The sequence below is a fragment of the Ictalurus punctatus genome, chromosome 21 (assembly GCF_001660625.3).
Source record: "Ictalurus punctatus breed USDA103 chromosome 21, Coco_2.0, whole genome shotgun sequence".
Taxonomy (NCBI): Eukaryota; Metazoa; Chordata; class Actinopteri; order Siluriformes; family Ictaluridae; genus Ictalurus; species Ictalurus punctatus.
Window position 1 is genome coordinate 9,970,512 of NC_030436.2, and position 15,957 is coordinate 9,986,468.

Here is a 15,957-nt window from a genome sequence, read left to right on the forward strand (position 1 = left end):
TTGTGGCACTTCTGGGATTTAAACGTCAAGCCTTTTGGTCACTAACTCAAAAACATAAGCAGTGACTTATTGCAGACTCCTGCATTAAACACACCGTATCCTGTTTTTCTCTGGAGAATGCCTCCAGCGTTAACTACCAGCTCACCCTGAACAATCCGATTAATGACTTTGATTTCTCGCCAAGTCCACGCAGGAAGAGATGTCAGTTTAGTTTTTCCTGTCATTTCTGAAGGGCATCGTGGAGTTCACGCGATCGTGGTACTCATGAGGAAACATTAAGAGACAATAAAAATGAACAGAGGAAACTATTCAGGTGTAAAGATTGACGCAGAACGAAGACCAGGTGTTAAGACGATGCAAAGACCTTTAGCAAGTCCAAAATCCTTGAGTGCAATTTGATAATGATAATAATAATAATAATAATAATAATAATAATAATAATAATAATAATATAGTGCACGTGATTCTGATCATTATTATTATTTGCATATACTTGCTTAATATGAAATAATAATAAGTGTTAATATTACTATTGTGCAAAATCTATTTTTTTAATAAATTGAAAACATTTTTAAAGACATTTAAATGTCTAAAGTATTTTTATTTTCAATAAAATAACATTCTGATAACCTTAAAAAACTTTTAAACAGCTTACAATGTGTCTATATGACTAAAAGTTGACTCCTGTGTTTATTTGTTTATTTGTTTGTTTGTTTGTTTGTTTGTTCTTTTTAACTACAAAAATCTGTTGTGAGAGATTTTGTCATCAATGCTCTAAATTAGTCCAATCAAATTCAGGAGACTGTATTTTAAGGGTCATTTTGTAAAATCCCAATAAGTTTTACAGATGTCTATCGGAAAGGGTTTAAACGATGTTTTTCATTCTTGTTCAGTGAACCATAAACAATTATTGCACATGCACCTGTGGAACAGTCCTTAAGACACGAACAGTTTACAGGCGGAAGGTGATTAAGGTCACAGTTACAATAACTTAGGACACTAAAGAGACCTTTTTACTGACTCTAGAAGAAAAACACCAGAAGAAAGATGCCTAGGGTTCCTGCTCACCTGCGTGAACATGCCATAGGCATGCTGCAGGGAGGCATGAGGACTGCAGATGTGTCCAGAGCAATAAACTGCAATGTCTGTAATGTAAGACGCAAAAACAGAGCTACAGGGAGACAGAAAGGACAGCTGATTGTCCTTGCAGTGGAAAATCACATGTAACCATGTGTCCCCCAGATGTGATCGAGAACTTGGTGGAAATGCCTTGGTGGAAGAGTGGGGTAACATCTCACAGTAAGAACTGACAAATCTGGTGCAGTCCATGAGGATGAGATGTATGCTGTAGTACTTAAACGAGCTGGAGGTTACCACATACTGACGGATCCTTCTGATATCGACCCCCGCTTTGTTCGGGGAATCATTATTCCATTTCTGTTCATTCGTCAAATGTCTGTGAAGCTTCTTCAGTTCATGTCTCAGTTGTTGAAATTTTTTTTTATGTTAATACAAATATTTACACGTGTTAAGAAATTTCCTGGAAGTATAAGCAGTTGAATGTGAGAATGAATCCTAGATACTAAATAAAAACACTACAGTTCCATTCACTTTGAATGTTTTTTTTTTTTTAATTTCATTTCAAAACAGAAAAAAAAAAAACCCAGAAAAAACAGAAGACACTTTATCTGAGATGATACATACTTCAATATTAGGAGACATGTTGGCTGGAAAACATCCAGAACAATAGGATTTGTGATTACAAGCGAACAAACAGCCATCATCAAAGAAAGGAGACGAGTGCCTCTCAGTGTGTGCTGAACCGAACTCCTGAGCAAGTCAAGAATCTGAAATTCAGTTCCACAAATCATTTGTGCACTAAGTGTTTAAAAAAAGACAGCAAACCAAAAAAAAATCAAAGAAAAAAAAAATGCAACAGGACAAAGCGTCTGTTCTGTGTGTGTGTGTGGGGGGGGGGGGGGGGGTTCATTTTATTGAAACTGCACTTATCAAATCAAATGCAGCCCAGTGTTTGTTTATAACAACACAATAAAATGCCATTACGGTGAGGAATAATCCTCTGAAATGAAGGATATTCCAAGAATGAACAGGAAAGTCATGTGTGTTGTTTTCAGATTAGGAAAGAAAAAAAAGTCAAATGTAAGTGAAAGCTTGGTTATAAGTTTAAACAGTATTATGTTACACAATATCTTGCATAACTGATCAAATGCATCGTTAATGTACCCTGAATCAAGTCTCATGAAAGATACAACTGAGGTCTAATATTACAAAAAAAAAAACAAAAAAAAAACACTTTCTTTTCTTTTTAGTTTCACAATCTCTACGTTTGGCTCACTCCATGCTGATTTATTTCTTTTTATTTTCAGTGGCATATAAAGCAATACTAGGCCTGTACAGTACAATATCACGTCATATTTTTTTATTTGTATTTTTTATTTTTTTATATTTAAGAATGCATTCAGAAGCATGTACAAGGTGGCAAACAGTACAGATGGTTTATAACAGTAGTACGTCATTTCTGTTGTTTTTGTTGTTGTTGTTGTTGTTGTTGTTGTTAACATTGAAAAAAAAATTTAATCTTAAACTGTAACTTTTTTAAATTGTACTTATTTATTACCAAGAGAGTGTCTTGTCAGTTGCCAAAATCTAACCCAGCGTGAGACCAACGGAGTTGCCCTCTCCCAAACTACAAGAACTGCTCCCCTTTGTCTGGTGGAGAACTTTTAACATTTGCTCTGCAATTTAAAAGAAAAAGACACGTTTAAGTTTGCAAAAAAAAAAAATTAAAGTAAAAATTCATACTTGTTGCGTGAATAATGTTAGAGAGAATAATGCGTACACATTTATAACGACGATTTAGGGACAGAGGATAATACACACGCACACACATACGCACACACATGCAAACACACACAAAAAAGTGTGGCTTCGACCCACATTTTTTCTTCATCGGGTTCTGACTTAAAGAATGAAGACGTGACACGGTGTATAGCAGACAGACAAAGATCCGATATTTGAAATCTAGGTAGAAGTAGAGTAGGGACAAAAACAGAGAGCGGAGCTTGACCAGTCCTCGAGTAAAGGCAGGGAGGTTTGGTCAGTCAGGGAAACTAGTCTCACTCAATAACTCAGCCCTGAATTATGGAAGAGAAGAAGACAGCCAGAGAAGAACAGCTTTAGATTACGATTCAACCGGCTCTTAAACTCGGGTTAATGTGTTAACTCACACGCTGAGGTTCTGTAGGTCGACATGGAAAGGGTTAGAAATGATATTAAAGCGTTGCTTAGTATGTAACTCTGACATCATGTACAAGCCCTGAGGGGTTTTAAATTTTTTATAGTATTACAGAACACAAATTTCAATCCATTCAGGAAGTGCACTGAGAGGGGTTTTCAGTGTTTACTAGATGACGATGACGTGTTCAAGTAGTGTTGGGTACATGACAAATAAGTCATGTTGTATAGAATACTGTGTAAAGATAATGGAGAAGCTTTGGGAAATGTTTCTCTATAGAGTTGAATGCGAAAGTTTGCATCCCCTATGGATAAAATTAAACAGGCAATGTACACTCTATGGTTAAAGGTTTGTGCACACCTGACCGTCATGCCTATATGTAGTTCTTCACCAAAAGTTTCAAGCACTCAATTGTATAGAATGTGTTTATACGCTGTAGCATTAACTAAGAGACAACAAATCTGTTCCAGCGTGACAACGCACCTGCCTCAACAGAGCCCTGACACCAAACCCCACTGAAAACATTTGGGATGAAGCCTCCTCGACCAACATCAACACCTGAACTCAACCTTACTAATGCACTTGCAACTGAATGAATACTAATCCCCATAGCCACACCCTAAAATCCAGAGGAAAACCTTACCAGAAGAGAGAGTGGAGCTTATTCTAACAGTAAAAGGGGGGGATAAATCTGGAATTGAATGTTCAACAAGAACATACGTGTGTGATGGTCAGGTGTCCACAAACTTTTGTTCGAACAAGACATTCAGGGCTCTGATTTACTCACATCCAAAATAACAAGCAATGATTTGTGCACTCAAGGGTAAACTGATTTAGAAAGAATAAATGTGCAGATGATGTCACACTATTATTTTCTGTAAATATCCTGAAAACCGCACACTTCTTGTAGATTAGGCTCATGCTTTTTTTTTTTTTTTTTTGCCTGAGTCAGTCATAGCAAAACTATTACTTTATTTTGGGACTCTTTAAAAATATATATATATTCCTCAATATTTACATTTTTTTATTATGTGTAAGAGTTTTTGTCTTTTTTAATAAAAACTGTCCCTTATTGATCCAAAAACAACAGGGGATGCATTTTTTACATATATATATTATATATAACAAAGTACACAGTCACATTTTATGACTGAGCGTTCAAATTATCATTTTTTTTTTATGTCATAAATCTCAGTTGGCGCACCTAAATTTGACTTGTGGTTTATTAGTATAAATATTGAAGTGAATTTTGTTTTTGTTTTTTTATTAGGCAAATCTGCATTCTGGAGACAAGAGTTCAGCATTCCACTTTCTATCACTTCTTGATTAGTTTGAAGGATTTTCCACCAATTGAAACATCTGACTGAAATAAAACATAATGGATTGGGAATAGCGAAAGCCTTTCTATGAATACAGAATTCATAATGCATTATAAATGCATTTAAAATGTATTGTAGTGCATACACAATGCCTGTCATGAGTCTGTATGAATGCTCATAAGTAGCTATAGTAATACGCATAACCGTGAATATACAACTTAATAATATCAGTTCGCATAACGCATTATAATATCTGTGTACTAATGATGTAATGCACTATAACACAAGCTAATGAAAATTAAAATGCATTATAACACCTTTGATTTCTCAAAATTTACTTATCTTAAGTACATACCACATTATAGAGTATTATGCCAGGTAATAACAGGCTAATGAACCTGACTTAATGAAGTCGTACTGTAAACACATGCTTTAAAAAGTGTAGTGCATGCAACTATAGCTACTTATGAGTGCTTATACTGCCTTATGTCATGCATTACGTTGCATAAGTATTATGTAATCAATATAATGTTATATACAGTATGTATTTAATATGCATTATGAATACTTATAGGAAGTGTTAACAAAATAGCCAATAAGTAGAGTTTTCTTTTCTATAAAGGTGCGTAAATAGCCATTAATAACATCAGTAACATTTTCTATGAAGGCCATACTGTATGTTTAATGAATTATGAACACATTCATAACATGAATAGGGCATTAAGCATTATGAGAAAATAACAATAACAGTGATATAATGCAATAAGTCTTATGTATAATGTGTTCTTATAACAGTTTATAGATGCATTGTAAACAGTGCAATAAAACAAACTGTAATGCATGTTTATAAATAATTATATCGCTGCGTGTAATGGTTTACAAGTGCATTATAACATGTCATGAATGCTATCCTAAGTCATTATAAATATGGCCTTTATAGAAAGTGTTACTGCATTTTTTTTCCTTATTAATGCATTATAAATGTTTGAATTGACTCTTAAGTCATTATACAGAATGGCCATAATTCTTTGAAAGTGTTATAACATCCTCTAACGTCTTCATAAGTAGACAGTGAAATGCTTTTACGTCTGGTCTCGTCAGTGGAGTGTGAGTTTAGTCATGTTGGTTTGAGGAAATGCCGAGCTGGATAACAGAGCTCCAACCATGCAGCCCAAGGCCAGGCAAGAAAGAAAAAACACTATAAATACCATCTTTCTCCTTATATATCCAGAGTTTGTACGTGTTCTTCACCAAATCACAAGTTCCCTACTCATCTTTTACAGCGAATAAACCCAGATCCCAGATTACACCGCTGTTCTACGTGAGGATGAAAACTAAAAAAAATAAAATCAGTGCAAATTTGGAGAATTTGGAAATATATATATATATATATATATATATATATATATATATATATATATATATATATATATATATATATATTGTTTTAGATTTTTTCACTTTTTGAGTTTCTTTAAGTGTTTTCTCAAAAAGTGAGTGCAACTTTTGGAAAAGTTTTTCCAAAGAATCTGAGCCATAATCAATCTCTACCTTCTTTTGGCGAACACAACCGCAAAATTGACTACAAACTGTTTTATATGAAGAAAAATAAGTGCTATAGAGGCTTATGTACACTGTGCGTACTGTATGTATATAGTGTGAAAGAAGTACGTGCGTATTAAAAGCGTAATCTAAGAGGAATAAACTATTCCAGATACAGAGGTGTAATCATGGCAAAGGGGAGGAGCTCTGTCTCTTTCGCCCGCCCCTCTTTACATTTTTACACTCTTTTTCAGGCTTTAATGTGGTTGTGGTTGTGTTTTAATTAGACGTACTCCCTGGCAGTAGAGGGTTGCGATTGCCGGTAGTACTGCTGCCCTCCTCGGGCCTCGTTAGCGCAGGAGCAGCAGAGGAAGGAGCCTCCCAGGATCGTCAAGCAGGCCGCCGCCCATCCAATAAACAGGGCGGAGCCAAATTCATACCTGAAACAAAGAAACAGAGGTTTTGGTCAATATTCTTAACATTTAAAGGAAAATTATGTTAAGCTGTACTTAACTGAAGCTACGAACTTTGTAACATTGACATTTTGGATTTATTAAAATCGCGGAAAACTTCGAAGCCGGACGAGTTAGGAAATGAATCCCCTACTCTTCCAAACATATTAGTTCGTCAAAAACTTAAACTGCCAGGAGACGTCTTACACTTGTCACCCAAAATTTTTCCATATCAGTGAATAATATGCTTTAAGATGGAAATTTAAAGTGTAATATCTAGCCTGTAATATGTTAATAACCTGCACTGTTGAATTCTGAATAATTATTGGTCAGAAGGCGTTGATTAATCACAGGTTTATATAAATGTGATAATTTATGTATAATATGTTATATATACACACTATATTAACAGCTTATTCACAGGGTCTTGTTCAGCAGATGCTCGACATAAACAGATTAACAAACATGCATCATCGTCGACATGGTGAAGTTTACATGTAACATTTACGGAAGGAGTCTCCAGTGTCAGAGGTGAAGCTGTAACTTTAAGCTGTCAGGACAGAGGAGCTTACACTTTGTGGTTTCTCTGTTGTTTTTTTGTTTGTTTGTTTGTCTTATTAAGTTGGTGAGATATTAGAATAATATAATCATTCGAATATTGCCATGGTATAAGAGGAATAAAACCCTTGGGGATCAGTTTTGGGTTGGTAATACTAACCCATTCATACTAACGGCTTCATCACTCTACCTTGTTTGTGATTGATTATTTTCCTAAAAGAGCACCCCCTGCATATTTGTGTTCTTTGCCCAGATATAAATTGTGGATGCAAATTATAGAAAATAAATGAATATTAGTTTCTTACCTGGCATTCAGAGGTGTGTTTGGATCGAAAAAGTGAACAGAGACTTGCGTTGCATACCAGGATACAGACACCAGCGTACACAAACCTAACAGAAAGATTGAAATCAGAGAGTGTTTGCTGTGAATGTTCAGAAATCCCCCTGAACTCCCATCTTCCTGTTTACTTTATCTCTCAGCCAAGGACATAAACATACAGACCCAAATCCTGACAAAAACAGCAAGCTAACGCAGAAACGATCAAATCTAGAATGTGTTTACTACCGCGACCGCTTTCCTGATTCGCACTGGAGAAATACAGTTCCACTTTCGGGAGTTGTAGGATCTTTATTAGTATTATTTGCATTATTCCTCAGGAGCTACAGTATCTTATGCAATAAAAAACAATAAAACCATATATAGAGGAATTGTTGCATAACACTTTGTGCCTACAGTCGACCTTCATAACGCATTTGTAAGCATTGCATTCATCTTTTTATAAAACTTTATGTAAGGCTTATGTGAGATGATTATAAAGTATAATGTATAAAGTATACATTATAAAGTATAGTGTCTTTACATGAAAGTGGAAGGAGATTCCAATCATTCCAATATAAGTTCACTTAGTTATGAAGCCCATATGTCAACCATATGAATGGTTTTAATGCTCTTAAACTAAAGTGGTGCGGGATAGTGGTGCATTTATAACACCGTTATGCAGTACTACGTGTATTTTTTTTGTCACTGTATCAAAGTGTCATGATTGTGAACTTAGCAAAAACAAACAAATAAATTACAATTTATTATTATTAATGTTACTATTGTTATTCTCCATAAAAGATTCATACAGCGAGTATGAACGTGTTATAAAGGCCCTACGTAGGTACCCTTCAAATAATGTGTTACTAGTGTTTTCTTTATGAGGCTCTGTGTGCATGTGTGTGGGCGTGTACCTGCGAGTAGGAAGAGGCCTCCTCCTGCCACAGCGATCTTGCCCTTGGTGGCAGGGTTGTTGTCACCCACCCTGGTGCACTTCATGCCCACTACACTCACTATAATGCCAATGAAGCCCATCAGCACAGATATGACCATCAGAGCTCGGCACGTCTGAATGTGGACTGGAAAGAGCATGAAAAGTATGAAAACTAATTATTATTTTTTTTATTATTTAAACACTAGGACACACAACATACATAACTAGCACAGAAAGAGTGAAAATGCATGCTGTGTATAAGGACAATGAAAAACACATAAAGAAAATATATTACTATGAATACGTATCACTATTGTAATGTCCTGAGGGGCAGGGAAACCAGTATACAAAGGGGCGTGGCTTAAACAGCTAGTTGCAGCTCTGCAAAGTCATTATTTAAATTTATATAAAGTGAAAAGTACAGTACAGAGAGTATAGTTGAGAATAATCGTCGCAATGGATCTGATGAGAAATCTGTATAAAAATGTTTAATTTACGTTTTATTACTTATTTATTACTTTTGAGCATTATTCTACTTCCTGAAGATAATATTAAGAAAGCTTCTTACTCCTGATCTATGTGACATTTATCCAAAATGAAAAGCTCTTACAAAAAAATCTTTATATATAAATATATACATAAACAGGTGACAAATTAAAGGAAACCCCATGGCTCTGTTGGCTCTGTTGTACTCTTGGGGGCATGTTTTATTTTTTTATTATTTTTTTTCAGATGAATCCAAAGTTCTTCTCACTGATCATCTTTATCCAATGATGAGACATTTCTATTGTGATGGGAGTGGTCTCTTCCAGGATGACTCCACCCCCATCCACAGGGCACAAACTAGTGGCTCAACACCTCACTGAAACACCAGTTATAGATATGGAACTTTGTTATATACGTACAGTATACACGTTAAGTAAAGATGCGTGTAAATGTTTTCATAGTCCAAAAAAAAAACCCAATCCCAAAGAGTTGATTTACATTTAGTCCGACCTACACAGCTCTATAAAAGCAAATTATCACAGAGAGCATCAAAATGGCAACCCAGTGGTGAAAGAACATTGTATGTGCTAAAAAAAAAAACCCTCCTAAACATGGTATGTGCTAAATCTTGCATTTAAGCAGCTCAGCCATTGCAGTGCATCAGCTACCATAGACACACAATAACACTTCCATCTACTACAGGGCGCCGTTACTTTTGGCCTAATGAAACGGCTAGTCTTGCTTGTATTCATTGAAAATTGGTGCATCTAATCAGTCCAGACAGGATTTTGCTGAGGTTTTTTTTTTTTTTTTTGTGACAGCAATGTTTGTTAGTAAATGAGACCTTTTAGCTGTACTCATGTTCGACACACGTGAATCAAAGAGATGGTTTCGACTGAATGCGCGTCATGATGACATCACGTGACTCGTCTTGACCCGAATCTGTGGCGATTTTTGAAAAATTGCTAGCTCCTCCGAAAATTGCGGAGTTTGCTTGACCTTGTGTTCATTTTTGGGATCGCTAACATCACAAAATCTTGGAGGGACTGTCTGGCTGAAATAAATAAGCGGTTTAAACTTGAAGGGTGTATAAAATCGCCAGTTATATGAATCGAAGATGATCAATAAATACGTCAATTTACACATTTACACTAAGGAACGAACGTAGGATACAAACATGTGTCCGAAACACTGGATTTTCACAAATACAAACATTTCCTGTGTAAATGCTCCTGTAAACAGGTTACGAATCCATTTCCTCATATCCAGTTTGATTAATTCCCACTGTTCTTATGCATGTAAAAATGTGCCATATACTGTATATATCTGATCAATCAACATTAGTAAAGCTGTGAAAAGTGAAAAGGTGCTGTTGTACTGGGTGTTTTCTAAGGAAAAATGTCAATTTAGGTACACATTTGCTCTCGAGATGTAAATTTTTAGTAGTAAAGTAAATTCTTTGTACGTATAAAAGTTTATTTCCTGTAATATAAAACATACATGATCATTTTCCATTTTAAATCAGCATAAATCCAGCTTTCACCTCTGGACATCTCTCAAGGTTGTTATGCTTCACGCTCATGCTTGACTGGATGCCTCTCTGAAATTCCACACAAAGCCCACACGGCTTTCCAGCGCATACAGAACGCCGTAGGAGGGCCTTCGTTACATGTTTCACGCTGCCGGGATTAGCGTGGTGTTTTCCACAAAAGGAGAATTGTTCGCTCATCTGTTGCCCCCTTGTGCGTAAGACTCATGCTTATAACATGCAGTTTATAACAGTGGCTTCTCAATGCCTTAGGATCATCCTACAGAGCCTAGAAGGACCTCGAGCGTTCCTTGCTGACCTCAATAAAACGGTGGCACATTGAAAGAAATAAAGACATGAAATGAAGCAATAAAACACGTTTCAAAGCGAGAGAGAGAGAGAGAGAGAGAGAGAGAGAGAGAGCTGTCGTGTAACTTTTTTTTTTGAAGTCTGATTTACACGCGGACGCTTCCGACTCACTTTGAAGCCCGATTTTAGCAAGAGAAAGTGATTTTTATTTTGCCTGCTTTCATCTCTCGTGGTGATTTGTGTGGAAGCAGGGTCGTTTGACCCAGCAGGGTGTTGCTTTGATCCCCCGAGCTCCCGTTTGAATGGAAGTAGTTAGAGTCGAGCCGATCAGAGGGGCGGAGGTTGCCTCCCACCATCCCGTGCCCGGTGCCAAGCTTGGCAGTGCCTGGCACAAACAAAGAAAAGGCCAGCAAGTGTGCACTTTGTCAGAGTGCATACTTCAAGAAGCTGCGTGTGTGTTTTAGGCTTTGTCTATTGTTCGACGACTCGTGGGCCACTTTTGTACGTCATATCTGATGTATATGGCTGTGCATTTTTCTTGGAAAATAAGACCTTTTTTTATGCCAGGCATGTTTGTACTGGATCAGAATTCCAAAGACGGAGCTGTGTGTGTTTTATGTATATTGAAATGACTTCATGTATTATTAAATGCTTAGTTGAGGTCTGAAAGAAAGGATCTGTTCGTGTTTTGCCAGTGGGCCTCATTTATCAAGCTGGATGCAAACGAATTTATTCACAAATCATACACAGGAGCATTTACACAAATAATGTCATAGTGAAAATTCAGTTAGTTGGGGGGGGAAACATTTGTATCCTACGTTTTGATCCTAAGTTTGTGTACATTTACATAAACTTACATGAATTTATTAATGAATCTCTGAACTGATCGGCTTCAAATCGTATATCTGTTGAAGAGTCACTGCGATTTTATATACTGATGATTTATTTGAATAACACACCAGTTTAATGGATATTTGAAAGAAATCAATCCAGAACTTATCCATAAACTAATACAAATTAGTCTAGCCATTCAATTAGGACATTTAAGACATAATTTTTTCTCGTTTTCAGCTCTTTGTGAGCTTTTATGGCTTTTTATTGCCTAAATGTCAATCAGCAAGCAGGTGAACTTGTTTATTAATTTACATCTGTTTACAGGTGTTTCAAATATCATTACGCCAGCTAAGAATGATCCAATTATACTTTATCAGACTGTTTTATTTTACATCCAAGAAAGTTTTCTGGTATTTTAAAAACCTCTTTACATTACATTTACAAATGTTCCTTCAATGTCGCTGCCATATTTTTGCTTAACGCTAACATTTGCTTCACTTTATTAGAGTCAAAGCATTCGAATAGCCTGTCCAATAATTACTAAATGTTCTAATATCATAACATAACATCGAGAAGCCAAATGTAGTTCAGGTACAGACAATCTGCTGAAATCTCCCCTTTCCTGTTTAGTTATTTATCTGTTAGCAAACACCAAAGTATTATTCTGTAAACTTCTGACAAACCACATTCTAATGCTGGGTTCAGGAACTGTTTTCCTGGCATAGCTGCTTTCCTGACTCACGTGAAATTTTCGACTGGTGATACTTCCGTTAAAGAAACGAGGAGTTACATTAACAAGCGTAGAAATGGATATGTATATGATATGAGATTAACCATTTTAAAGTACAAATATAGACACTAAGACCAAGAATATAGACAATTAAGACTCAGCGCCCTGTGGGGTCTAAGCACTGGGGTCTTTGCGCTGATTTTTGAAGGGTGCTTGGACCCCGCAGGTCGCTGGGCCTATTCTAAATAAAACATTTAAGAGATTAACATACTCTGCAAGTGTCAGGAAGGTAGACTTTGAAAGATTTTGAAATGCTTAGTTTGAGTCATGGTCTTAATAAATAAATAAATAAATAAATAAATAAGGGATAATTTAGAAAATTATATCCAAATATTCTATTCGCATTCCAGGGTATAATTTAACGTTTCTTTATAAAACTGCTTGGCATGGCTTTGTGTGTGTGTGTGTGTGTGTGTGTGTGTGCGTGTGTGTGTTTCTAGTCCCATACAGTGCCGGTTGTCCGGAGGTCAGATGACTCCATGCATAATAACAATTATTCAAGAGAGGATGCCAGAATAGCAAGCAAGAGGGCAAACAATGCAGCGCTGTAGGAGGCCAAGGCTGTCTGTATATACATAAGACAGAACATTGCAGTTACTATCCATCCAGATGACCTAAGACTAGATCAACAATGGCGCTGGCGAGGGAGGGGACAGTGGAATCAGACGGTCCCATCACCCCTTGTGGGTTCCAACATGAGTTGTACAGTATTCTATGGTTCTGGGCACATTGTACATTGAGCTCCTATTGATACAGATCATGGAAATGCGACATGTACTGTTCATAACTTTATATTTAAGTTATATTATAACATGTTATATTTTTTGGGTTTATTGTGCTAATTAGTGTCTAGTATAGTTTCTAGAAGTAAACTTGATGGTACAAATGGCAGATGATGCTGATTTGCCGTCCAGCTTTCCTACCTTTATTTGGTTGAGCTGGTGTCTATTATAGTTATGGAACTCAGATTAACCTTAAAAATTAACCTCCAAGCATCCTTAAACAGCTTGGGCATGTGGTTTCCTCTGTCCCCAACTGCAAAACCAGGATCGACGCCCAGAGCATACTGCCTCTTACTCAAAAGAGGGAATAAATGAGTTACGCCAGAATTATTGGCACTCTTGTACAGATGGGTAAAAGGTAATGAATGATCGAGTAAATGATGGATTACGCCAATGGGCTGTAAGACTTTTGTAGTCGTTTGGCCACTTAGTTGGCGCAGATTGTTTTTTTTTGTATTCTAGGAAGAACAATCAGGCCTGTAAAAGAACATTTTACAAACCCAGTATTGATGGCTGTACTATTTGTGGAGAAAAAAAAAGTCAGAGAGTGGTGTGATCATCATCATCATCATCATCATCATCATCATCATCATCAGTGAATCTCATTCTCAGAGCTTGGTTTCGAATTATGGGCCTTTTAATAAAATTGCATAACAATATAAGCCTAGTGTATATCTTAGCATAAGATATACGCTGATTAGCAGAGTAATGAAGAAACAATGCTAGTGTATTGTGTGGAGAAGAGCATTTAGCATTCTGGACATATCTGTGGTGTTTGTCTCAACACTGGCCTTTTCTTCTCAAAACAACCACCATTCATGAAATCAGGACAATAAGCTGCTTCTGTTAGAGTGATGTGCAGAAGCAGTAAATAAATAAAGGTTTTGCATCTGTGTAATGTAGTGAATAAAAAAACACGGACTGGCAGATGGTACAAAATATATTAAACTAAATTAGATCGAGTCAGTGAATGCTACTCAACATTATATTCATGACATTGATCATGGATATAAAAGTTTATTAGCCTAATAAGTGTGTAATTATGCCATCGTTTGCAATGATTACAGTACATTCTCAATTCGTTCGTGGTCTTGTGAGTAATAACTTTACTGAGCTATTTACATCCTCCACTCAAGATCATGCCAAGTACAAGTGACACGAAAACTCACAAAAGCTTCAGCAAGAGGACGTTCTCATCAGCGCCATCATACTTACTGTCGAGGGACAGCAGCGAGTCGAAGATCTTGCACTGCACCTGTCCTGTACTCTGGGATGCACAGGACATCCACAGACCCTCGTACAGCCCCACTGCCATGATGATGGCGTCTCCTGCGTACGACGACTGCTTCCATTGGGGCAGCACCGTAGTCGAGATGATCCCGATCCATCCGCCCAGAGCCAAGAAGTAGCCCAGGAGCTGAAATCCTGAATTCGCCATCCTTACACTTATTAAGTCCTTTTTATTTGCTTGGATTTTCTCTTGTTTTTGCTTTAGTTCTAGGAATTCAAATCAGAATACTGTTCTAGACAAAGACCACGACTACTTTCCCATAAAGACGTTTTGAGCTTCGAGCAAAGCCCTCACGTTTCCGTACGCGGCGGAAACAAGTAGTAATCAAGGTTCTTCAGAAGGCAAACAAAAGGAAATGGTTTCTTCCGCTCGCCGACTTTCTGGTCACTCGGTGTGTCCTCTTATTACTCACATCCACTTCAGCAAATGGCATCTGGAGCTCTGTGCTTTCCTTGCACTCAGCTCAATCAGCAGAACCAGCAGAAGTCTCCAACAAACCTTTTGAAGTGTGTGCTGGCCAGGATTTACCACCAGGCTTGAGCTGAGAGCTGGTTCACACACTGCATAGCTGATCTTGTCACACTCCAGTACTGGTGCTCGGGAGGCTGAGCAGCAGTAATAGGAGGGGAAAACACACACACAGACACACACACACACACACACACACACACACACACACACACACACACACACACACAGAAGCAATACTTCAGACACAAAAGCAGCTCTGACAGGCTGAATGCAAAAAAAAGGGGGCGGAGGGTCAAGCCTTAACGTTCGCCCCAATTGGTCGATCCATTTAAGAGGCACCCACTGCAAGGAATGCAAAGCAAAGTTCAGCTCATTAAACCGTAATGTCACTAGCAAAGTTTTGAATTTGATTTTATATATAAGCCTAACTTGCTGGTATTCAGAAGAACACCGAGTCCTGAGTCAAGGTGTTATCATCGTACAGTCTGTTGTTCCTTTTTGTTTTCGCCAAAAAAATCTACTGAAGTTTGGGAAGAAGCACGCCTGTCTTGGAAACCCCAGAAGAGAACAACGCACATAAATCAGCCCGGTAAACAGCGCGTTCATGAAAGGAAGACAAAACCTCCTGCTCTCACTGGAGATTTAAGAGCCGGGCCTATGACAGCTCTACAGAGCTCCATGGGAACCTCGCTCGAGTTAATCCTCAAGACAGAGCGGGTGGGTCATCAGAGTAAGGAAAAATGGCGCCGTTTGGGTTAGTCACACATGAGCTGGAAGATACTGATCGAGGGTGTCTTACAGTAATAGTAAATTTGAAACCAAAAGTTTCATTGCGTCCGCTGGTGATGGTGCAGCTTTATAAACAACGCTACGTTGCTTGAAGAAAAACACATTTACAGACGATCGCGTTCGGACGCTTGCTTTTTCCATGTATCCCAACATCAAAAAAGAGCCAGAGGTCGTGTTTGTCCATAGCCCCCTCTGGGACTGACGCTTTCATAGGCAAAGAGGTTAATTATCTAGATAGCAAGCCTTCTTTTTTCCCCACGGAGGCCACAAAATTGCTCTCGTCCACCCAACCAAACC

General features: G+C 37.5%; 1 protein-coding gene across 3 annotated transcripts; it reads right to left on the reverse strand.

Annotated features, from left to right (window-relative positions):
* Window positions 1-1,606: 1,606 nt before the first annotated feature.
* On the reverse strand, window positions 1,607-15,053 carry cldn19 (claudin 19). 3 transcript variants are annotated; one of them, XM_047149290.2, is made up of 5 exons: window positions 14,325-15,053; window positions 8,361-8,525; window positions 7,433-7,517; window positions 6,411-6,557; window positions 1,607-3,155 (listed from the first exon to the last, which is right to left on the reverse strand). In XM_047149290.2, exons 1-5 carry the CDS (start codon window positions 14,545-14,547, stop codon window positions 3,119-3,121), a joined length of 657 nt encoding a protein of 218 aa, XP_047005246.1. In that variant the 5' UTR covers window positions 14,548-15,053; the 3' UTR covers window positions 1,607-3,118.
* Between the last annotated feature and the right edge of the window lie 904 nt (window positions 15,054-15,957).